Below are 26265 nucleotides of genomic sequence, written 5' to 3' on the forward strand. Positions count from 1 at the left end.
GATTTTTTTTATAAAACCTATTCTACTTTAAAACTTAGGTAAAAAAAATATGCAACAAATGGTTGCAGTTTCTGAATTCTTAATTTAGACCTGTGAGCCCTCATCCCTTTAGAAATCGGCAAGGTTTTGATTTCCTAGGCACCCAAAATCGAGTCCAGTGCTGCCAGGCAAGGTTCATTCCAAACAGACAATATAAATGGACACTCGGTGGTGTGCAGTGTATGTCATCATTCAGCTAATACATCATCATGCCTTTTCTTTGCTGTTAAATACAAAAACAGCATCTGTTACATTATCATAGAAAAGCATTTAGGTTGTATTTTTATTTATCACTTTACACTGGTAGTCTCTGGTAGGTGTACTCCATAGAAACCAAAGAATTTTGTACACTATTTCTTTGTACAATAAAAGATAGAGTGTGCATTAGGTACGCTTGTACATGACAATATTGTACAATATTTACACTTCTGATATCACCGTGAAATTCTGTATTTTCTATATACAACACTGAAAAGTCTTCCGAAACATTTGGACATTTCTTATAATCACAATTTTAGTATTATAGAAAAAGTTTCTCAGTAATCTCTTGACCGTTTCTCACTCTCATCAGTCAGGGATTTTGATTGGTTTTCCAGCCTTCATTATCCTTCCTGTTCAAAAAAATACTGTGTCACTGCTTCTTTTAGCACCCTGGGGTGGTGGTAGCGATCTGCTGTGGTATAAATACTGATATAACAGTGGCCATATCAATACCTATCTATAGATAGATTTATCTGTGCACGTTCCTTTACTCAACACTGCGCATTGGTGGAGTAGTCCCTGTTATCTGGAGATCTTCCTCCTCTTGGGTTTGGGGGGTCTCATTTGTCTGTCTCCCTGTGGGATTTGGTGAACCTGGAAATAAAGAGGTGGAAAAAAACAACAACAGAGGTTGAAAGTACAAACACCGTATGATTTCTGACAAAGAAATGGGGGAGGAAAGAGAGTCCACCTTTCCTTCTCAATCACTGATATCATGAGGCATTTACATTTTCTGTCAAGACCCCAGATCTCAGTGTGTCCCCAGTCACTACAGAGAAGGAGGAATCCTAGGAGCTGATCAGCAGAACAACACTGCGGGAACCTGATAAACAGTGGGACTCCAAGGAGGAACCGGAGAAAATCAAGTGTAGGAAATGCAGTGTGCCATTGCTACCCCTGCTGCCCATTTAAGACCGAAATAAAGCCTTTCCTGTTAGCGATCCCTAGATCACCAATTTCAGTAAAGTCTAGAAAAGTGGAAAAATACATACCAAACATGTTTTCTTCTTTCCTTCGTCACCCGACTTATTTTACAACTACTAAGAAGGGTCAAAGATGGTAAGAACACGTGCATAGCTCAGCCCAAGGAAGTTTATTCGTGAGAAGACTTGGAGTGAAAAAGAGAATACCACTACCATCTGTTGGCGGATCTGAGCTTGTATAGTCTCGGAGGAGCGAGTAGTACAAGTCATCTTTATATGCTAATGCAGAAACTGTAGTGAGTAGGGCCGTGTATCAGGTCGATCTGATACACGGCCCTACTCACTACAGTAGGAACATGGCAGGGCATGATTGCCAGATATCAGAGAGCAGGTATGGTTCTGAGGGGCAGAGGACAGGTGCCAGGGAAGTGATCTGGTGCCCCACATTGTATGTGGCTACTGATAGGAGAGGGCAAGGTCAAGACCCAGGTAATGCAGGCTAGTCCTGAGGCAGTGGTATAGCTAATGCTTAACAACCAGCTCCCTGTGGAAGGACACAAGCCTATTGTAGCATTTGCCAATTTCCATGGTGTAAAAACTTCCACCACAGCCAATTTCAAAGCTACCATCATAATGTCGCAGAACTCATAGTTAGGAGACATGCCCAATCAGTTCTCAAGGTCCACTACAAGTTGGCTTAATTGTACATTTTAAAAATAATGTTTAGGTAACAGCAAAGGCCAATGCTATTCAAAGTCAAATGCAAAAAGCTTTGAAATAATTAAATTTTGAAAAGTAACGTTTATAAGTTTCTCAAACTGTCTCTTCCTCCTAACTGTCCATATACATCTCTTAAAACCACTAGTTTCTGGTGAAGAGCCATAACTGAAAACTTGTTAAAATTGAGGAAAGAAGACTTTATCTAAGACTGCAAACAAGTCTTCGTAATCTGTGGACCAAATATGTCCTGTAAAGATATTTTGTTTAGCTGTATGATGCTTTAATGTTTAAAAAATCATTGTCAATGGTAAAAAAAAGGGGGGGGTGGATTTTACTTCCAGACTTTTAGCGTCTTACGAAAAATTGGAAGAGCTTGCAACTCTGGCGTAATTTCTCATACAGTTGAGATCTGCTGGAGTGTGGGAGAAGGAGCTCCTCCGGGAGAGAGCATGGACTCTAGGTTGCCACAATTTCCACCAGTCCTGACTGCCTATTGGCCACAAAGGCCAAATGTCCCGCAGCAAAGACCAGCAAGGTGCTCACCAAACCCATTTTCTCTTCTTCCTGAACAGGCACACCGTCTATTACATTTCCTAGTCCATTTGAGTTAAGAAAGCCATGTGATGGGGTCAGACCAGAGGAAAATCAGCTGGAGTGCAGCCCTTTGCTTATATTCTTCTCCCACCTGCTGGGTGGATGCAAGTGACATGAAGGAGCACTCTGAGGCTTTAAGGAGTGGTGGACACTAGATGGAGAAAGAACCCGAGTCTCTGAATGACTGTGTGCAGGAAGCCCTTCCCCAGCTAGCACCAGACTGAAGTGAGCAATGCCTTTACATGTTGTGCCTCTAAGGCAGCCTACCCTGACCTCTTGGTTGGCACTTCTCAGTCCCCTTGACTTGCTGTTTTTCTCACACCTGACCCACTTTACTTACTCATAGTATTTGCCTGGTCTTAGAAGGCGTTTAAATGTATAATTTCTGCTTTGGAACTTTCCTAAATTCTATCAGGACATTTAATATCTTAGGTTCTTAATTCATCCATCGGGAAAAGGAGTGGTTGGATCACAGAATCTCTATAGCCCATGCCAGCGCCAACATTCTGTGAATCTATAACCTATATCTGCCAATCAGTAGCCACTGAATGGGTTGTTAGGATCCAGATAAACTTGTTAACACAAAGTGTTGAATAGAAAAAAGGAAATTAGCTTTCATTGCTGAATAGCCTTAGATAATTTACATTTTTTAAAGAAATTACCAAAATTATACTTTGAGTGTTTACACGAGCCAATACATGAATTAGAGGACAATGATTAAACTTCTCACATTCAATACTATTGTATGAACAGTTCAGTAAAAATGTGTCTCAAAAACGAGAGGTTACAGTGTTCAATAATTTAACAATGGGATTTTGTGCCAAGTATTTTCCTTCTTAGGTAACAGTGGAAAGGAAATGAGAGTTCTGTTTACTCTTGATCTTGACCCGATTGTTCAATTCCCCTTTTTTTTTTGTTTTATGGAAAAAGCAAAATTTGCATTATTGACTATTTAGGCAGCACTAGTGGCCACTGTTATTCAGAGTCAAATGCAGAAACCGGTGGTTTGAACTCAAATATTTTGCTGCTCACATTTTGGGAAGTATGTTACGTGTGAAAAACAAAAGTTATCTCAGAAAAAAGACATAGTTAATACTACGAGGTTATTTTTGTCTTAAATTACTTTAAATTTTCTCTGACATCAGTCTTTTCTTGAGCTTAGTAATTTAGTATTGATATGTGACTTGCTTGTCAATATTTAAGAGACTTTACCAAAAAGTGCAATACAATTTATTTTCAAAGAAACACAGTATAATGGAAAAATAAATTAACTTACTGTCCCAGACATTTTGTCCAGTTCACTCATGGCCTCATGGATAGCAGCTTCTAAATGGTTATTTAGCTTTCCACCTCTGGAATTAATGAAAATAACACACCAGATTAATAAATAACACATCAGTCTCAATTTAATCCCCTACTCAGAAAACAGAAGTACCAATTCCACCAGAGAAAGTCAATTTATATTTACATTTGAAAAAAGTCAGATGACAAACGCTCCAGGATTCTCACCACTGAATACTAATAATAAAGTCACTGAACAACAAAAAAATGGAACACATGAGAGGGGACCACGGATTCTTTCCCCACCACACGCTTCTTTCCCCGTCTGATGTTTTTGCAAGAAAACTGGGCCATGGGTCATCTTCCCCACAGATGCAGCTTGTCCTCCAGGATCCCAGCCTGCCCTGCATTGCCTCTTGTTCTGGCTTGGCTTTCAGGCAGCCGGGCCGTGCCGCCGCGAAGGGTGGAGGGACTGAACTGCAGACTCTGGCCACTAGGGAGCTCCCTCTGCCCTCTCTCGCGCGTCCTAGCTTCCAGAGTTGAGCAAGTGAAGGCTGAATCTGGTGTGCCTGAGTACGCACGTTGCCTGCTCTGGGTGGGCAACAGCTTCGCTTGTCATGCCCAAGGCTCCCTCCATGCCCGGGCCCACCGCATTTTCCCCCAAACTAAAATAACTTAAGTATTTGAACAGATAAAGAATGACTCTCTCAGAGTATCTATCACTCGTCTGAATTTTTTTTGCTACTCAGCATTACGCACGTGTGGTCCGAATAATAAAAAACAGTACATCTGCCACTATTGAAACCATAGGAAGTTGTTGAACTAACTACTTAAAATCAGGCAAATCCATATTATCTTATCTCCTTCTGTAGTTTTGCACCCTTCGTCTACCATAACTTATTTTTTCCTTTTTTATGTGTATAAATAATGACCCAGTTATTCTGAGTACTAAGGTGATTCATTTCATTCCCCTTGTCACGGCAATTACTAGAAAAGGTGCAGAGATAAACCTTTTCAGAACAGGCTGTCAGCATGGTTCTCCAAGAGTTAAGTCCCACCTTAGCACCTACACGGAGATTGGAAATTTGCAGTTGTGGAGGAATTTGGCTCATAGTCCCATTTAGTTTGGCTCACATCGTGTTTAAAAATATATTTGAACTTTAGTGGAATGCCTTTAGATGAGGCCTTTCGGTTTACCATAGCCCCCACCAGGTTTTACCCTCATACGCCGGACTGGACAATTCACACACTTAGTTTCTGTGTACACCCTGAGGAGTATACTGCCAGGAACATCATGCATGCTCCACATATTTACTAAAAATTTTGTCCAAAGCTAACATGATGTCTCGATATTTTGGGAAACATATATGAATTTAAGTCATTTTAACTGAAGAAAAAAAAAAAGGTTAATGGAATGCTTTTAACTAAATTATGTGGGAAATACAGCACCAACTCCTTCCTCTCACCTTTTGCTGGCCTGTAAGCCAGCTTCTAGCTTTTACATTCTTCCCACTTATTTTTAGAGATATAAGCAATGCAGAAAAGTGCACAGAATAAATTAACCCCTAACAAACCCACCTCCAAGAATAAACTGATAATAAATTACCTACCTCCTTTAAGTCTTTTTTACCAAAAAAAAAAAAAAAAAGCTGAAATTCCCATTTGTCATCAATTCCTAGTCCCATTCTCTCCTCCCCTCTTCCCCAAAGACAACTGTGTTGTGTATCTTTCTAGTAAGTTTTTATTTTATTTATTTATTATTTTTATTTATTTGAAATTGAGGGAGAACACAAGCGGAGGGGCAAGGTGAGAGGGAGAAGCAGACTCCCCACTGAGCAGGGAGCCTGACTCAGGGCTTGGTCCCTGGACCCTGAGATCATGACCTGAGCCAAAGGCAGACGCTTAACTGACTGAGACACCCAGATGACTCTGTTTTTATATTTTATATGTCCATGAATAGTACCTGGTATTGTCTTTTATGTGTGTGTGTTTTTAATATACACACAAAGATGTCTATCAGGTATGTTATGGTATACATACTAGTCTGCAACTTGGCTCTTTCTCCCTTATCACTGTCCAAGCACTGAGCACTGTCCAAATTGATATTATAATCTATTTGTACACTCTTTTATTTACCTACCCATTCCAGTTTTAAGGGACCATGAGCATCTGGTGCAGTCAGTCTGAGTTGCTTTCCCAGTGAAAATTTTGCTATGCCTGATTCTGAATTACTTGAAGCGGGGGTGGAGGGGTGCAGTCTGATCCCAGGACTCTGCAGGTCCTGTAAGCTTGGTTGGGGTTGGGTTGGGGCCCCATTTATGGGCTGTTTGGCAAAGGTCTTGACAGTATCACATGTTGCCTAGTTGCCTAACAATATTAAACCTTGAGTGATATGTTAAATAGATTTAACTTAACTATTTCTTTTGCTTTTAAAAGTATGAATATACATTTCAAAAGATATTTATGTTATGAATATTTATTATAATATCTTATGGACTTATAATAAACTACTTAAAGTACTCAATGTCTAAAATGAAAGTAAAACATTTCAATGAAAAACCATTAAAGAATTTTGGTTTTCTCACTTTTATCTTAATAGCAAAAATAGCTACTATTTATTGAAAATAGTCAATGTGCCAAGAACTGTGTTAAATCTTCATAAACATTATCTCAATCCTAACAGCAAGCCTATGAGGTAGGCATTATGACAACTGTTTATACGCAATACTTCATGACCTTTTAGGAGAACTGGTAAAACCAATTCTAATTTGGTAATGAAGAAGATGGATATTTAACTACAAATAATTTTTTAAAAATAATAAATTCAGAGAGCCATGAAAAAATTTTCCCTATGAAAAATTGCAATAATATCACCATTAAAGTATAAAAATAATTCAATATTATTTGCTGAATAAAAAGAATTTAGGACTTTGTGATCTCATTCTTCAACAAGGTGTTTAAACTGTTTGTAAACAGCTTATATTAATTTAAGCTAAATTAACAGTGTTTTTCCTTTAACAAACAAGTCGTAAATAGAGGGAGAAAGGACTACTTGTGGAAGAGAGAATAGATACAGAGAGGTGGGGCATGAAATTACTTGAATGCATCAGGATATTCAAGAGGTAAAAGGAGACGCTCCCAGGTGTTAAAGCTGCAGACTGATTTTTACACTAACTGGTCAGGTAAGGGAAGAATGAACTCGAAAAAGGAAGAAAAATTTCCATGAGTTCATGAAACGAATAATTAGTCAAAATTCAGTCTTGCAGTACCGAGGGCCTCCCTGTGGAGTCTCTTCCACTATTTTCGATTCCTTGCTGACATTTAATAATAAACATTTTTACTAATGGACACTCTAAAACCTACTTGATTAAGCAATAGATGTTCATATCATCACATTTCTAGTTATTAATGGAGATAATTGCACTTCTATTCTTCACTGTCTGTACTGTCACAGATTATCCTTACCTTCCCTAATTGAGAAAAAAGACAGGTACACATCTGTGAATGGTACAGGAAATGAAGGAAATGAGAAACTGCACGTTGCTCTAGGCTGTCAGTTTAGACTTTAAGCAACTCACTTCATGTAGAACAGAACCAATTTGCGTGACACCTAAATGTCAAGAATCTTAGATTCTGAAACCTAACCCACGGAGAAAGTATGAAGACTGAAGGAAATTTAACACACTGGGGTAAATGGGTGGCTCAGTTGGTTAAGTGTCCAGCCCTTGGTCTTGGCTAAGGTCGTGGTCTCAGGGCTGTAGGACCAAGCCACACTCTGGGCTCCACGCTCAGCAGGAAGTCTGCTTGGGATTTTCTCCCTCTCCTTCGGCCTCTCCCCTCCATGTGCTCGCAGATGTGTGCTCTTCCTCTCTCTCTCTCTCTAATAAATAAATAAATATTAAAAAAAAATTTTACATGCTAAGTATAATTTCTCGGTTTTAAATTCAAAGTATGATTTATTTTATCACTTTACCACTCTCTGGCTTAACAAAAATCAGATGATCAATTTTTAAGTTTATATGCACGTATAGATAGAAGATTTGATCCTCATTTCAGTGAAAATCGTAACAAATCTAAAAGCTATGGAATGTTTTCTTTAATGAAGTTATTTTCTCTTTTAAGTATAAAATGACCCCAAGTAACAACCTCAATACATATATGTTAGTATTTCTTTTGTGATTAGGCTGTAATAGGTTTATCAGTTTAAAAATATTTATTGTGCAGTTTGCAGAATATTGAAAATTAAAATGACTACATAAAATTCTAAGCATCTAAATAGGGTGGTAGAATGTTTCAATTGGCAAAAATATCTCATAATTGTGTTTTCTTCACCTGTATCTTTATAATAAAAATAGCTGTTTACTAACTACTTACCATGTGCCACATACTGTGCTGAGGCTTTTTTTTTTTTTTTAAGATTTTATTTATTTATTTGACAGACAGAGATCACAAGCAGGCAGAGAAGCAGGCAGAGAGAGAGGAGGAAGCAGGCTCCTGATGGGGGCTCGATCCCAGGACCCTGGGACCATGACCTGAGCCGAAGGCAGAGGCTTTAACCCCCTTAGCCACCCAGGTGCCCCTGTGTTGAGGCTCTTTTTAAATTACCTATATTATAACAATGCTAAGAGGTAGATATTAATATACCCATTTTAGGAATGAAGAATTTAGGCTCAGAGAGGTTAAGCAACATGCACAATGGCACACAGCTCTAAAGTGGGGGAAACAGGATTTGAACTCTGGCCCCAAACCAACCTCTTAACCATCTTATTCCAAATTCTGCCTTTCTTTTTCAGTTGCTTCTTCCCTCCTTTTCTTCTGTCTACAAGAGCAGTCAAATCTTTGTCATTTTCATGTTATTTTTCAGGAACTTTCATATTAAGGGTAGGAAGAAGCCTAATTAATTTATGTCAGCTCTCTTTATTCCATATTTATTTGCTCTTCAAACATGGCCACTTTGTTTTTACACCTTCCACTTCACTGGAAACTGTTTTCACTAAGGTTGCCAATAGGCTTTAAATCGCCCAGTCCAATGGAGATGTCTCAGTTCTTGTCTTAGGGGACTGCTGTTTATCATTTTATCATTCTAGAAGCTTTTGGTCTTTGGTTTCTAACATCCTATTCTATTGGCCTCCACCTTTGCCCCCATTCTCTTCCTTTTTGATTTTTCTCATCGTCTTCATTATCTCTAGCAAATGTTCAAATGCCCAAGCGGTTCAATCCCTGGCCCACTGTTCAAATGGGTCAAAGGATCTCTGTGTGATCACAGCCATTTTTACATAGTCAAATACTGCTTCTTCTCAGTGTCAGACAGTCCACAGGCACCCCATGTGACTTAACAGTTCCCCCCCACCCCGTATTCTCCACTTCAATCAGTGGTTTTACCACACACCAAGTCACCCTGGTAAAACCCTGAAATTTTCCTTGATTGTTTACCCTCCATATTCCAATCAATCACCACGACGTTCTGTGAATTTTACCTTCTAAATATTTCTACAGTACATTCCTCCTCCTCCATTCTCATCCCTCCCATTCTGGTTTGAGTCCTCATGTCCCTTGACTTCTGCCATGGCCTCCTAAACAATGTCCCTGTCTCCAACACAGTTCCCCTAAAATTTATCCTCCATACAGACATATCTAAAGTGAAAATCTAACCACCTGTCCCCTCAGGCACTTCCAATAAGATAAAGGAGCATCTGGGACCTCACTAAGCTCTTCATGACCTGATTGCTGCTTACACCTTGGCTGCATCTCTTAAAATTTCCTGTCTGAAGTTTTACAGTGCCCCAAATCGGACTGCTGATCGTGTCTAAACGCTATCCCACCCCATGCCATCTTGGTCCTTATTTCCTTCGCCTGGCTAATACCTATCCAGTGTGTATGGCTTAGCTCAGATATCTCCTCTAGAAAGTATTCCCGTACCCGAGTTTAATGCCACTTCTCTATGATGCCCAAGTGTACTATACATATTGCTGTCATCGCAATTTTAACATTTTGTTTCTGGATCTGTCTCCTTGGCTCAACAGTGAGCTCCAGGGACTCAGGACAGATTTTTGCTCAATTAGTCTCCTTAAACTGGGGAATAACTAAATGATTAAATGAATAAATGAATGAATGAATGAATGAATGGGTTCAACGGATCATTTGTCACTCATGTGACTTTCAACTAATTATTTAAGCTATTTGGGCCTGAGTGTCCTCATCCATACATGGGCTTACTAATTCTAGCTCATTTTGTGATTGGGAGAATAAAATAATGGATTTTAAATAGCATATGCAAAATGTAAAGTATGCTATTGGGCATTTGTAAGGCAAGTCAGTCTGCATAGGCAATAGCATGACAAATAAGGCTGTTTTTACTAAAATTTGCCTCCTAGTTCCTTCTTTTACATCTCCAACCCACATTCTGAGTTTATGGTTTCATGACAGTTCCTTTAGATCTACGCCACTTAGGACCCATGTAAATTCACCATAACTAGTAAACTAGCTTAGAAGAAAAATAATTTCAAATTGCTATTTATTACTTACTACCTTTCAGAAATTGATTAATACCAAATTTATGGGGGAAAATACAGCTCATTTCAAGGCAGCATATTTAAATATTTGGAAGTGTTAATTCATTTCTGTGTTATTAGTTATTTTGGATATTTTGCACATGATTCAGCTAAGTGGCATATCTCACTGGAAGAAAGATCTTTGGGATCTTTTACGTCAAATAAACAAGTACTGTTGAATATTCCATAGCAAGTGGTCCATTGCAAATTTGTGATGTAGGTAATTTGCAGTTTCCCTCCTTTCATCCAGAACTTGTATTAATTTTCTGGGCCTTATCCTACCACAAAGCTCTACATAGTCAGAGTAGAGGGGGCTGGCCTCACCATATTCTTTATCTTTTCTGTAGAGAATCCAGCAGTTCTCTAGGCCATCGCCACAATCAGTGCCAACTTGCTACCTTCGAAAGAAGTCCCCAGCATAGGGGCACAGGAGTTTACCTCTTGTGGTTGGCATCTTTTTGTGAGGCAGTTTATTGAGCTAAAGATCTCCCCAAGAGTTGTTGAGTTCTGAAAGATCACCTCTGTCCCACTAAGAAAGAGTGTTCTCTAATAGATACTACTGATACTATATATGCAAGATACACTACTAATACACTACTAATCATTCTCGTAATTCTTGGGTGTTTGATAATATGAACATTTTAGTAACTGAACAGGCATGTAAATTATATGTATTTTTGAATAACTTTCCATGTGCATATACAAAAGCACATTTGTAGTTCTCTAACTTAAAATGAAATAATAATTATGATATGCAAAACTACATTGTATTACAGTGGAAACTGTGTTTCAAACATTATCTACCTGTCCATACAATATTACCCAAAATATAAAGATCTAGAAATACTGGAATAATAGTGTCTCAAAGTACAACTTCTTCTTATAATTCCAAAGAAAACCTGTTATTACTGCCTTAAGAAAAAGGAATTACTTACCATCACTTTGACTAATAGTAAATCTGCCAAAATTATTTACCTGTGTACAGTTGGGGGTAACTCCCATTCCTACTCCCAAAGGGATAGACTTTAATGACATTTTTATTTTTCTCTTTTATTTATTTGTTTTTAAGTTTTATTTATTTATTTATTTATTTATTTATTTTAGTGATCTCTGTACCCGACAAGGGGCTTGAACTCATGACTCCAAAATCAAGAGTCCCACGTTCTTCTGACTGAGCCAGCCAGGTGCTCCTTGCTACACTTTTAGAAATTATTTAATTGCTATGAGAGTGTTTCTTTCCCAGGAAATGAGAGGGATGGAGGTGGAGGGAGTGAGGAAAGAGCTCATGAAGTGGGAAATCCCACACACAGTACAAATTGTTAAGAAAAGAAAATATTTTCTGTGATAGCTAATTTGACTTAACTATAATGATCTTCTTGGGTGATAACTACTAAAATGTCCTTGGTAAGCCCTAAGATGGACAAAATTAGTTGAGATTTTCTTTTGAACAAACACCAGGAAATTATATCCATGAAAAACAAAATGGTGGGAAAAAAAATTTCGTGCTTACTTTCTGTTCCTTTTCCGGGCTCGGCTGTAGGCTTCTAAACCTTCTGTTAGTGTCTTCAACTTCTCGGGCTCCACCTGAGTGAAGGCATGAAGACCAAACCATATTACCCAGACCTGCAATTGTTAACAGCATTTTTACTTTCCTGCTGGGGGATGGGAGGCTTAACTTTCACTGCCCTGTCAAATGTCCTGTCCTTGCTCAGGCAGAGGTTGACTGTGTGGCTCCAGGCTGTAACATCAATGGAAATGAAAGATAGTCTGACTTTTCTACTGTCAGCATTTTGAAAATAACATTTTAAGAACAAAATCTGGACTTTAAATAACCTTCAATTCACAAAATCATAAATCAGAGATCCCTGCTTTGCTTTCTCTACTGCCTGATACTCAGTAACTGCAAATTTGTACTGTGTCAGGGGAGGACAAGAGCAGTGGTTAGTGAAGGAGGTGGGCTTTGGAGCCAGTAGGTGGAAGTTTGAATCTGACCTGCTCACTTTCTAGCATGAATGAAACACTCAAATGTTCTGGGCCTCAGTTTCCTCCTCTTTAAAATGAGGGCAGTAATACCTACCTTCCGGCTAGAATTGCTGGGATAATCAAAATGCAGCAAATCAGGTTGAACACAGCTAAGCAGAGAGTCACTATTATTACCTAGTAGTATTAGGCTCTGCACAGGCCACAAAATGAGTGGGAAGTAGGCTACCATAGTCCTTCCAGTCAAGGGAAGAGGGTGTGGCTACAACTTAAGGGTGCATCCATTCCCTTCTCGCTTTAACACTGCCAAGAATCTTGCTGCTTCATCACCCTGTGGCCACCAAATGGTGATGGGGCACTGGTAGGGGTGGGGAGGTGCAGCCTTTGCCACTTTCCCCCAATAATCTCTCTCATGGTTCTTGAAGCCACCCCTCCAAGATAAACAATTAATAAATAGGAAAATTTGAATATGACTTGTGAGTAAAAACACCTTTAGAAGAACATTGCTAAAAAAAAAAAAAAGAAAGAAATTGCTATTTTTATTGATCTTAAAAAAAAAACCCAAATTAAGTAAAAACAGTGTTGCTTGCTGTGTAAACACAGCTTCAAGGCAGGTCTCCCAGCCATTGCTTAACCCAGTTTTTTTCCCCAACCTATGCTTCTTTTATATATAAATTTGAGAGGTTGCCCAAATCCCTCATGGTTAAGAAAATAAATACTAAGAAGCAAAGAAATTATTCTTTTCTCTTGAAATCTCCCTAACTCATGAATATCATTTATAAATAATTTTTCTTTGACCCCTTCAAATTGAGTACCCAGTAGTGAGTAACAAAGTGTTTCCTTTATCAAGTTTGAAAACAGGCATTTCTAAATATTCAATGAGAAAAACAATAGAATAATGAAAACATATTCCTTTTCATGACTTTTGTATTTTGTCCTGAAGGATGCAAATATCTAATATACAGTTCACTGGGGATACCTAATTTCTCGTGTGCTAGAACAAGAGACAATTTTGTTCTAATAACACTTCATGGAAGTCATGAAGAAAAGCGTCTTGCTGAAATAATTGGAAAATCTTAAGTAAGATGAATATATCCATGTGTTGTTTAAAAAAAAAAAATGGTGCCCAGATACATTCTCACATTTCATGTTAGAAAAGAGGTTTCATCTTATATTCATTCACATGAAGAGAAAATGAAAGATATTTCACACATTATATTTATGTAATCTATGGCTAATTCCACTTATATTTAAATGATTCTCCCATCCTTGGCAGTAGGAAGGAAGCTCTCTTGTAACATAAACTTATAGGAGATACAAACTAGTGTAGTGAAAGGTCTCAGAAGGGATTGATATAAGCAACAGAAAGAGTCATAGTGAAACAAAGCAAGACCAATATAAAGACTTACCTCACTGGTCTTAATTCTTAAAAACTATGTTAGGTAAAACTATTTTTTTAATCTTCAATTTTTATTTTTAATTAAGGAATAAAGGGCAATAAAAACATTTCTTAAAAAAATTACTTGTGCATTTATTATGGAAAAAGCACTCTTTTATCCTTTAGTATGATAATAGTGCAAACTAGTATTATTTTTGTTATTTTACAGATGGGAGTCAGTGAATTTAAGTAACATGGCCAGCACTGAAACTCAAGTCTGACTCCAAAGTGCTCAACCTCTCCACCACACCAACTACAATATACATTGAAGTATATAATCATTTTACACACACACACACACACACACACACACACACACTAAAAAAAAATTAGGTCAAATTATTTTAAAACAAATTAGATATTTACAGAAATTTAGATAATATATGCCCAAAATTATCTTTAAAAATTTTTTATGCTTGGATAATTTTCTGCTGATTTTTCTGAACTAATTCTCTACTGCGATTTTTTTTTTCATTTAAATTGACTCTAAGTCTGTAAGGTACTCTATAATGAACTATATTATTTATAAAGGAGTCAATGACCTTGAAAAAGAAAGCAATGATGGTGCTTTCTGAAACTAAATACAGATAAGATACACATCACAGTTTATTTCTGATATGATAAGATCATACATATCCAGAGATAAATGTTTAGCTTGTTTTGTTTCAGAATTTTACTATGCTCCTGAATTGTGAAATATATGAAGAGCATATGTTTTTTATAGGGAATTATTCATACACTTACGCAATATTCAAGAAACTCTTTAAGGATACTCCTGCCCCCTAAGATGGTATTAGAGAAGAACAAAATAAATTCAATTTCTAGTCAAACAGAAATCATATTTAATGATTTAATGAATACTCCATCATAAATTACTTAGCTAACTTATAAATGAAGAAAGTACTGAGAAATCAAATACAGCAGTGTAACATTTAAGAGGATAAACACACAAATATTTCTATAAACCTTACACCGAAGGAGCAAGTAATTTAAAACACTTAATACTTTGATCTGTAATTATAACCTTATATTCCTGTACATTCAGAAGCCAGGACTTCCATAAATTACTTAACTCCTATCTTGGTGAGAAATCATGGGAGGACTTTATAATGTACCTTTTCTCATATAATGCTCGCTCTAATAATGATGATGCTAATAGTAATGACCAACATGGTCATGTGTCTCTGCACATATGTCATTTAAGGATTAGAAAAAATTGCCAGAATTTATATGTATTTGTAGTTCACATATTATCTCATGTACAAATATACACACATATTGAATATTTTTTTGACTTCTAAAACCCTCTTGCACTCATTCACATTCTTTAGGTACCACAATTCTTCAACACAAATAGTCCTATGGCCTGTTCAGTAGGGTTAGAAACATACCCAGAAACGTACCAATATGCTCCTATAGGGTGGAAGTTTAAGAATTTTCTGAAAAAGTCTGAATCTCTGGTTGCTTATTTTATTCACAAGGCACATATTAAAATTTGGTAATTTAGTTAAGTTCGATCTGGGGTCAACACAGTAGCATGTAGTCTATCTTAGAAGTAACTTAAATCTATGACAAAGGGAGACACAAAGCTTTCAGAGAACCAAGCCAACCCTCTGACAGTGAGGGAGAGTATGTATTAGGAGATCCTGGATCAAAGATCCTAGGTCACTTTTGAATAGAGTCCATTAAGTAAAGATGATGTAAAAGTTTCCTGCAGGCTTTAAACCTGATAACAGATTGAATTTCTGTGTGACTTACTTGACTGCTACTTGGTTGTGAGGCAAAGCTGTCACACAAAGGTCAAAGGACAGAGTACAAGTCACATCCCAGGTTTCATAAGAGAGGCAGGACAGCTGGCACGACAGCTGAACTCGAGCCGCCTTTTCTTTTTTACGTCTTTTTTCATGTCATCAGCTCCTGTTGTTGGGGAAATGGTACTGTGCAAAGAGTACTAAGCTTAGAGTTAGGAGACCAGGGATGGGGCCTGGCTTAACTGCTGTCACTGCTCACTGTGTCTTTAGGAACGCTACTTCGCTGAGCTTCAGCTCCCTCAGCTGTAAAATAGGGATGGTTGTGCACATCTTCACGGGTCCCTGAGAGAGTCTAGAAAGACAATGAAGTGCTTTCTAAACACCAAAGCACTCTTTACCAAAGGGTCATCAGTGGCATGTGAAACAAGGACATACCTCTAAACACTTTTAATATTTATATAGCCATACCAGTTTATATTAGAAAAACACAAAAAAATTATACCTATAATTTCGTATGTATTATATCTTAGAGTAAGACTGAAAGTTACTTGAAAGTGGCTCGAACAATGCCTAGTTCATAATATGAGTCCAAAAAGTCTTTGTTGATTAAATAAATAAGTAAATAAATAAGTAAATGAATCTTAATAAAATTTTAAACTAAGTAATAGTAAAGGGAACATGCAATGTTATTTTTGGGTTTATTTTTGTGGGGAGGGGCAGAGGGAGAGGGAGAAAGAGAATCTTAAGCAGACTTCATGCCCAGGGGGAACCCGACACAGGGCTCAATTTCACCACCCTGAGATCATGACCTGAGCTGAAATTAAGAGTTGGACCCTTAACTGGCTGAATTACCCAGGAGCCCCTAAAGGAACACTGCATACATTTTTCCTTTTTTTTTACAGAGAGGTGGGGGTGGAGGGGGGAGGCAGGGAGCAGGTAACTTTAGCTGAAGCCTGGGAAATACAGCCCTGAAGCAATAAGCAAATATGAAACATTTATTAGGTTCATTATTGTCAAACATTAATTAACATTAATTAAACAGTAAATATTTTAAAAAATCTTCCACCTGAAAAAGTCCTGCTAACTTAAGGGCAATATTGCAATATTTTTAAAATATTGATTTACCTGTGACAGTAAAGGATGAACCTAATTTTCTATCAGTAGTACTCATGGAAAAATTCCTAAAGTGGATCCCATTTTTTTTCAAATGAACTTACCAAATACACATTAATGATTTGTCTGTGGCATTATCTGAGGCTTTGTGTACGTGCGTGCTTGTGTGTGTGTGTGTGTGTGTGTGTGCGCGCTTCCTTTCCTCTTTACTTGGGAAGCAGGGTTTTAAGTAATAGGAAAGTAGACTACAGGACTAGAGTAAATCTCTTCTAAATGTACAACAGAGTTCATATAGATCCACCACCCATACATGCAATTAAATGTTTTGGGCAAGCTCCTATTTTTAAAGCAACACTGTTTAAATGTTCGTGTCGGAAGCATGTACCTGCCTCAGACCAAACTCCATTTGCTACTGTCCTTTTGAAAACTGTACCAACCAGCTCAAGAACTCCGTGTAGGTCTCCCTTGTCTGTAACTGGAGATAAGCCTCCTTTTCCTTTATCCTTGTTCAGGGGGAAAAGGTTACAATATCCCACAGTTCACTTCAGGGACATGCACCATCTTACCTAAGCTTTTACTCTGTTTGGTCGTTTTGCTAATATTCACATTTTTGGTCTTACCCAGTTCTTCATTGTTACTATCTTCCAAATTTTCATCAGGCACTGACTTCATCAGCCTGGCTTTTATCATGCACATTACTTCTCAATATCTTCCTCCCTTTTCAGGGCGATCCTGTTGCTACAGAGCATTGATCGCCCCTGCCATCCCACCAGCCACAAGGCAGCCCAGATACTGTGGTTGGTGATCAGGTGTAGAGACAAGGATTCATTCCCAACAGCAGTTAAGGAGATATATAAGGCAGGGGCAATACACAAAGCACACTTTCAATGGAGAATTATAGTACCAAAGAATACAAACAGCTAATGCTGATAATCAAGCACAGAAAGAATGTTCTTCAAAGTAGAATGTTTAAACATCAAAAGAGAGCTCAAACTTCAGTTATACATCCCTATCCGATGGTCAGCTGTCTTTGGTTATGTTTCACACTGTCAAAACGTGTGTGTGTGTGTGTGTGTGTGTGACACTCACCTGACATATAGAAAGTGGACTGTCCCAAAATAAGTTTGGTTATGAGTTTTAAAAATGATGAGTTTTGTCTCATATGAATGACTGACTATTCGGAGAAATATTTTTATCTCTACCTGCCAAATATAACTGCGTGAAGAAAGGCAAAGTGTTATTCTAAAGAGAGAGCACCCTGCCCATTCCTTTTAAAAACACGTCTTCAGGGGCGCCTGGGTGGCTCAGTGGGTTAAGCCTCTGCCTTCTGCTCAGATCATGATTCCAGGGACCTGGGATTGAGCCCCGTATCGGGCTCTCTGCTTGGAAGGGAGCCTGCTTCCTCCCTCTCTCTGACTGCCTCTCTTCCTACTTGTGATCTCTGTCTGTCAAATAAATAAATAAAATCTTAAAAAACAAACAAACACACATCTTCATTTATTCACATGGTGTTGCACTGAAATGTACAACTTTTCTGGGTAATCAGAGGTCTCTACCTGTCCAGCAACAACCAGCATTTCCCTGAAGAGAAACATTGTGGTGCCAGCCTAGATATAAGTCCTTTCCTAAATTTGGCTCAAGTTAGAATACACATTTTATATAAGAGCAATGAAATATGAAGACCTATGGGAAATGTTCAAAAAGATTAAAAATTATGTACTAAAAAAGAATTTTATTTTTTGATTATCACTTGAGTGTCAATACTCTTAGGCTAATTAATGTAAGATCAGAGAGGGCAGATGATAATTACAAAATATATTTTAGAAAACAGGGGCACTTTTCCTATTTTTAACTAATTACTGAAACAAGTACATAAAGATAACCATTTTCCTCCACAGTTGCAATGGCTTAAAATGTTTGCATGTTGGGGTGCCTGGGTGCCTAAGTCAGTTAAGCGGCCACTCTTGATTTCAGCTCAGGTGTCCTGTGATTGAGCTCCCCATCAGGCTCTGCACTCAGCAGGGAGTCTGTTGGAGACTCTCTCTTCCTCTGACCCTCCTTCCTGTGTGCGTGATCTCTCTCTAAAATAAATAATCTTTAAAAAAATGTTTGCACTTTATGGTGGATAGGTGTAATGCCAGCGGAAGCCATTTCCCTTTCCAAGAATTCCCTAATACTGTGCCAAGAACTGGCAGTGCATTTCTCTGGCTGCGATGATGTACTGGAACACAGCACTGAGGTCTTATTCTTGGCCACTGAACCTTAACTATAAAGGATTCATGGTTCAGAGAGAAACTTGCCTCATTTATTTAGAAAAAATATAAATATCTTTCAGACCATCCTTCATTACAAAGTGATAACCAAAGGAAGGAATGTGTTAGAGAGTAAGGAGATACTACTTTTGGAACAGTATAATACCAGACACATAATATTCTTTGGTGTTTCACATAGCTTCAATATTGGGACAGTAGTCTATAGGGGAGATTAGCCCAACTTTCCATGGACTGTTAAACAAATAAACATCTCTACTCATTAATATTGTTGTATGTGTGGGGGTGGGGGTGGGGTAGGAAAGTAAAGGAAGAAAGTCTGTGTTGGTATTTTTTAGAAACCTTGTTGGGAGAGGGAGTTTCAGGCTCACTGAACAAAGTGCTTGAAAACGCTTCCAAGTAGAACTCCTACTTGAAATGAACAGCTAATAATAAGTTATAATCAGATATGCCAATCTGTATGCAATGTGCTGAACTACATTAAAAAATGGTTATAAACTATTTCATTCATTAAATATATTCATTATAATCCTCTCACCCTCTACCTGTTTAGTAAATCCTTTAATCATGGGTAATGCCTAGGTAAACAATAACTAAACCTAAATCACCATGGTTCCGGAGTGGTGACACCCAAATTAATAAGGTTGTCTAACAAAAAGAACAGGGGCAAGGAGGTTAATTTTTACTGAGACTCTTTTGTGTGCTGGATAATCTATTTGTGGTATCTCATTTAACTCTTAAAACATCTTCTGAGTAGGAACTGATATTCCATTCCCACTTGAGAGGTGAAGAGATGGCAGCTCAGGGAGATTAATACACCTACCCAGCAGCATTTAGGGAACAGAGAGAGCTGGGATTAAGCTCATGTGAGAATGTCCAAAGTTCGTGCCTCTTTCTGCGTTCTCTCTAGTTCTCTGAAGACTATGTTCATATGGTGTTTGATGTTTTGAAATAAAACCTCTTAGGAAGCAATCACCAAAAGTGCAGGACAGTTCTAATGCATTATTAGTAATGCTGCTAGGCTTAATACCCCACCAAAGATGAACAATGCCTTCCTAAGATCATAACCTGACCAGGTCATTTACTATCATGACAGCCGGTTAAAGTATCAACTTAAGGACAACATGGACATCTCAGCCCCAGGCCGGTATCACTGTTCCAGTCACAGCACTGATCTGTAAGTCCAGAGGCCACCCATGCAACCTAAAAGCAAGAGAGGTGCCCAGCTTACTTTGAATCAGTAACCTGCAATCCTGTTAATTCATTACTTTTTAAAAAAATTTTGCCTGCTTCTGAGAAGAATTTGAAGTGGTTTGGTGAGAACAAAGGCTGCAATAGAAAATAAATGATAGGTTTGTGCAATGTGGGGGGTGGGGAGAGATAAGATAATAAATCTACTCTAACACTTGAGTTAACATAGATTTTATCTGGAGGGATCTGACAGAATCTTTGATTAATTTACTTTGTGGACATGGAAATAGTATGAAAAACTGAGAATCTAAGAAGGTTTTAAAATGATAATGTGTAAGAAAATTGTTTACTAAACCTTTTCTTCTGAGATACTACAAAGATAAACACTAGGGGGATGCGGTTCCATGTTCCACATTAGCAAGGTGGAATTAATTAGATTTTACTATAATAAACTCATTGATTATGAAATCTGTCTCTCTCTCGACTTTACTAAAATGTCATCCTTTGCCACAGTATATAGAAGAGACCCTAATGTACTGCTTACCTTTTTAAAAGCAGAAATCTGATTAGTAGTGCACAAGACTATATTTATGCAACATTGCTGAGGAGACTAAGGGATTCTATGTAAATAAAATTTACATCATGACCAGTTCGTTCACCAGACTGAGAGTATAAATTTTAAAAATGTTTTACTGGAAATCTTTTCAAATAGATCATGCTTTGTCTTACACAGATATTGAACAAAGTTTAATGTTTTCTTGCTGAACCAGGATTACCAAGACATCAAGCAAAGGCCATCTGGCTTGAAGTCAGACAGCCCTGTGTTTGAAATTTCACCTTTCCTGGTCTTATAAATTGAGAACACTGCTTGGCTTGCTGGGCATCATTAAATAAGGTATGAGGAAGCCCTTCCTTTGTTTTGTGAACTATAGAAGAAAAAAGAGTGCTTGTGAAATAGTACTTTGTTTCGTTTTTTTTAATGTGCAAAAGTGGGGGGGGGGTTCCTGAAAAGACCAGAGGTTTTTAAAAATGTTAAGTGCCCTAGAGCTTTTAAGGCTGTTATACCTTCCTTTTTAATGATAGATAAATATTTCATGTGTTACCATTAATATTTTATTATATGTTTTCAGTTTTGTACCTCCAAATGTGTGCTTTAAATTATTTTTTTTGAATTACTAAAAATATTCTTGGTGTATCATGATATCAAAGTTTTGATATTAAGGTTGTCAGGATGCAAAATTACAGTGTCAGATGGTGGGGGGTGAGGGGAGTATTTGAGGTGACAGAAACAATGTTATGTTCCCTGTTAAGAAATTCATTTACTGCCTCCAATAAGGAAGAAGAATCTGGATTTTAAAAAATGCTTATTAGTGTACAGTGAGTGAAAACCAGTTGATTATTTAAATGAAGCAAAATAAATGTTTCTTGGGTTCTCAGATAATGATTTTTTTTAAAAAGTGTATCTCCCTAAATATCGGTGAGTAACTCAATCCCAGGAGTTTGCAAACACAGACTAATCAGAAGATTAAGACCATTGTTTAATGTGAAATGTGTTAAAAGTACATGCCTTTATTCTCCTGAGGACATAAAAGATATTTAGACAAGGCATTTAGGACAGGAAGAATGCTTCCAGGAAAGGGAGGCCATAATCTTTTCTTTCCTTAAGCTTTTTGTAAAATGGCGCTTGGAAAGACTTGGTTTCATTTGCACAGAGATTGTGAAACAGTCAGTGTCTACCTCTTCTATTTGGAGCTGTCCATTTACATCATAAAAGTCCAGTTTTGCTGTTTCTAATTACTTTTTGAATAAACTGTCAAAAATATTTAGGTTTATCAACTTAAAGAATGTTTTGTCTGGTCTCAAAGAGATTAGAGAGTAAAATGTTTTGTGAGTAGGGGTATGGAATTCATTTTCTTATCAAACATAGAAACACTACGCCCAGAGCGTATCCTGACAAGTATATATTAGTCATCATAAGCAATGGGCTTAAGGACCTCCTGGTCATTTGGAAAAAGACAATCTTTTTATTGTGCTGACAAAAATGTTTTTGGTTTCCTGCCATTAAACCTAAGTGCCAGTGGAGGTTTGAACGGAGTTGAAATAGCTTTACATAATATACTCTTTAAGGGAATAATATATATTTATAAGAGTAATTTTTATTTCCTAAGGAGATGAAAAATTATGTTTCTTCATCATATGTGGGGAATGTGCATAAATATCTCCTCTTGGTCATATATAAATTTTTCTATCTGCTTTAAACATTCTATGTATTTCTTGCCTAGTAAGACAATTCTACCAATTGTTGGGGGGGACCCAGAAGACCCCTACTAATTTCTTCTAAATTGAATGGTGGTTTCATGCAGAAGTTTTCATTTAATTTGCATGATCAGATTGTGTTAAGTAGAACCAGACTGTGGGGTTAAACATTTCCATATGTTATAAAGGCCCAGAACATATCCTGAAAGGAGACAGCATTCTGAATATGGGGATGTTACCTGCTCTTCCAGAAACGGCTACAATTGCACCAGGTTTTACCCTCTCCTCAGCGCCATGTGTCCCATGCGAGCACATGGGGGAGATGTGGTCCCCCAGCACTTCCTGTTACCCTACCTCTGCCACACTCCTGGACTCCAAAGGCCACCAGATTTTTTCAGTCCTTACCACTTGCCTTCATCCTCTGTGTATGGAATGAAGAGTTAGGTACATGCAGGGAAGGAAGGCAGAATTAACAAAATTCTGGAAATCTGGTTCCTGGGTTAGAGGCCCTTGTGGGATCTACAAATGCTTCGCAACTCACCCCTTGATATGACATTTTGGTGACTATAACCATCCCCTCTTCATTTTATGCTCCAGAAGTTTGTGAGACCTCAATGAGTCATGAAGAATCCTAATTTCAAATCCAAAGAATCCAAAGTGATGACAACAAAAAATAACAATTGATATCTGAACAAAGGTTAGTATTTGACAATGGATAAAGATTGGTATACCTTCCCTTCCTCGGGGCTTTGTTGACATGAATTGTGAACGTCGTCTTCTCTTACTAATTTTCCAGGCCAAGAAGTAAGTCCTTTGATTTGGCCCCAGACCAAGTCGCCAACGTTGAACGTCCTTGGCCTATAATGTATCAACTCATTTGAAGAAGGGGAATCTGGATTCCTTAGGTCATCTTCACTACTAATGCTTTTAGCGTCTGAAGGGCTAGGCACACACCCATTAATGCTTTTGGCATTAAAGTCTCCATTGTAATGGATGTAGTCTTTGACTAGAGAACTTTCCAAACTATTTGAGGAGCTTGGAGACTGCTCCTCTAGGACCAGTTCTTGCCTTGTGGTGCTCAGCAGCTCACCAAAGCCCCGACTCTGTCGAGGTCTGTTCCCATTAATGTGTGCACATCTTTCCACAGTGTTCTCTAGTCTCTCCTTAAAACTCATCATAGTTCTTTTGTAATTATTATACCTGAAATTTTCCTCCAGAATTTTATCCCCTTGACAGTTTCTTGGTGGTAACAGTACCGGGTGCTGTTCCCCAGGCAGAAATGGCAGTGTAGAGACATTGTTGGACCTCTCATGACAAGGACTACTGTGGATATGGCCTGGATGATCTAAAAATTCCTCACACTTCCACCTGTTTTGCTCCCCTCCAGGGCTTTGCTCCCCATCCCACTGTTTTTTGGATGTGTGGCAACTTGCTGACTTGAAATATTCAAACCCATCTCCTTCATTTGAGTTTTTCCCATGGTCCAGATTCCTGGGCAGCCGAGCCCCTCTTGCATTCCTCAGCCTACCATCATGATCGACACTGCCCATGTTTCGTCCATGAATGACCGCACTGACAGCACTGGGGAGACTTAATGGGTCACCAATTGAGGCAGTGAAGGCACTCATGGCACTCAGAGCTGGAATGGGGCTGATCTGAGTTGTACTGTTGACTGCAGTGGTGATGACAACCTGCATCCCTTTGCTGGCTGCATCAACAACTGCTTTGTAAATGGCATCTACAGAAGCATCACCTTGGCCACTCACAACGAGGCCATCCTTCACCTGCTGACCAAGAGATGGGTCAATCCTCTGTTGCAGCTCACAAGATGTATCTTGGAAAGGTGGAAGTGTAGTGTTTGGATTCTCAGGAAGTGCCGTGAGCCCGGGCTGAGTACTTATTCTTTTGTTTAGGAGAGCTGCATCTTCCTGCATTCTCACCTTGAAGAAAGAGACAGGAAGCAGTGAGAGAGAGAAAAGTTTTTAAAGACCTCAACGAGAAAGACCATAAATGGCAAAACAATGAAAGGCAAACAAATGTAACAAGGAGAGAAATATAAAGAAAGGACAAGGCTCACGATGAAACAAAAGTCACTCTGCATGGAAAAGTTTGTGCCTTGATTATATCTGGGTAGGTTTCTTTGGTTGAAATCATTTCACGGGTTTTTTTTTTTTTTTTTTTTAAAGAATTCATCATCGGGGTGCTTGGGTGACTCAGACAGTTGAGCGTCAGACTCCTGGTTTCGGCTCAGGTGGTGATCTGGGGGTCTTGGGATCAAGCCCCTGGTCAGGGCTCGGCGCTTAGTGGGGAGTCTGCTTCTCTCCTTCTCCCTCTGCTGCTCCCTCTGCTCATGCACTCTCTCCTTTCTTTCTAAAATATATCTTTTTAAAAAATAAAAATAAAAGATGTATTTCTAAAATAGAGAAATAAATAATTAAATAAATAATAGAGAACTCATCATTACCAAACATTCTCTAGAAAAGTTAAAGTTGACGAGGTTGGACACAAACTGTTTTCGGGCAATGACTCCACATATTTAAGTGTCATTACAGGTTTTGCAACTTGGGAATCCAAGAGAGAACCTAGTGAGTCACCAGCACTGCTCAAATGACAAAGGGAACCAGATTCTGAAAAGGGGTTCTAACTCACTGATATTTCTACTGAAATATAACATAAGCTAAAAGAAAATTCTTTCTCTCTCTCTCTCTCTAGATACACACACACACACACACTCTTAACAATAAAATATTTCTGATACAAAACTATGTTTTTGAAGACTTTAGATAGAATAGTGATATCTACTCCTTAACCTTACCTAGCTACTGACTGGGGGACACCACCATGCTGTTAGCAGTGACAATGACTCTGTATAGAAGTGATTCTTAATTGGGAAGAGAGGAAGGGAGGGAATGCCCAGCAGGTAAGAATATCAATGCTCAGGACAGGAAGGATGAGTGCAGTTGGAAAAAGTCCCCCAAATTATTCTAATCACACCAAGCCCACCTAGAAATTGCTGCTCCAGACCTTGCTACTTTGGATTTTCCCCTCAACAATTTCTCCCTTCTTGTCTTCACATGCTTTCCCATTAAACCAGAACCAGTGATCCATCAGCCTATCAACGACTCTCTTGTTATTCTCCCCCTGTCTACACCTACCAGATAAAATCTCAATCTGGGATCAATTTAACTGCCTGCTTATCTATATCCACAGTGAGAAAGCTGAGTATCTGTCTAGGAATTTGGGGCTTTCAGCTATAACTGGGGACTTATTGTTTCCATCAATCTGACGACCCTCTAGTTGGGTAACATTCTCCTTCACAGCTCTTCGTATCTTGATCCACTTCTTCAAGCGGGCTGCTCCACCATCTCTGGCACTATTCTTAGTGTACAACCTTACTAACAGAGAAAATGGGAGTTGATAGGTTAAGAATTCTCATAGTTCTTATACTCTGCTACTCCCTACCCCCTCACAGCACATACTTGTCTGCAACTATACATGCCCCAAATCCTGCCCCGCTTCTCAGTGTAAGAGGGGTCTCTTCTGCTTTCTGAGGGTATCTTGGAAAGGTGGAAGTGTAGTGTTTGGATTTGAGCTCTGGATCCCAAGCACTCCTCAGGGATTTTGCCTCGTTTGTTATCCCTTCCCTACATTATGTTCAATCTTCTCCACTTTCTTGTTTTGTTTTGTTTTTTGGCTCTTTCCTCTAGCACACAACCATGTGCATAGCTTCCATGTTTTTTTAAATATTTTTTTTTTATTTATTTATTTGACAGACAGAGAGAGAGAGAGATCACAAGTGGGCAGAGAGGCAGGTAGAGAAAGAAGGGGAAGCAGGCTCCCTGCTGGGCAGAGAGCCCGATGTGGGGCTTGATCCCAGGACCCTGAGATCACGACCTG

At 38.4% G+C, this 26265-nt stretch overlaps 1 protein-coding gene across 6 annotated transcripts in view; it reads right to left on the reverse strand.

Moving 5' to 3' along the window:
• Positions 1–292: 292 nt before the first annotated feature.
• Positions 293–26265, reverse strand: part of MBD5 (methyl-CpG binding domain protein 5) — a 178788-nt gene continuing 152815 nt past the window's right edge. For all 6 annotated transcript variants that reach the window (XM_032856105.1, XM_032856102.1, XM_032856103.1 and 3 more), the window contains 4 exons: positions 23100–24308; positions 11880–11953; positions 3814–3889; positions 293–894 (listed from right to left, as the gene is read on the reverse strand). In XM_032856105.1, the coding sequence (XP_032711996.1) occupies positions 823–894; positions 3814–3889; positions 11880–11953; positions 23100–24308 (1431 nt within the window). In that variant the 3' untranslated portion in view covers positions 293–822. The remainder of the gene's footprint in view (positions 895–3813; positions 3890–11879; positions 11954–23099; positions 24309–26265) is intronic.

Source organism: Lontra canadensis, unplaced genomic scaffold (genome assembly GCF_010015895.1).
Source record: "Lontra canadensis isolate GAN:19392208 unplaced genomic scaffold, GSC_riverotter_1.0 scaffold11, whole genome shotgun sequence".
NCBI lineage: Eukaryota > Metazoa > Chordata > Mammalia > Carnivora > Mustelidae > Lontra > Lontra canadensis.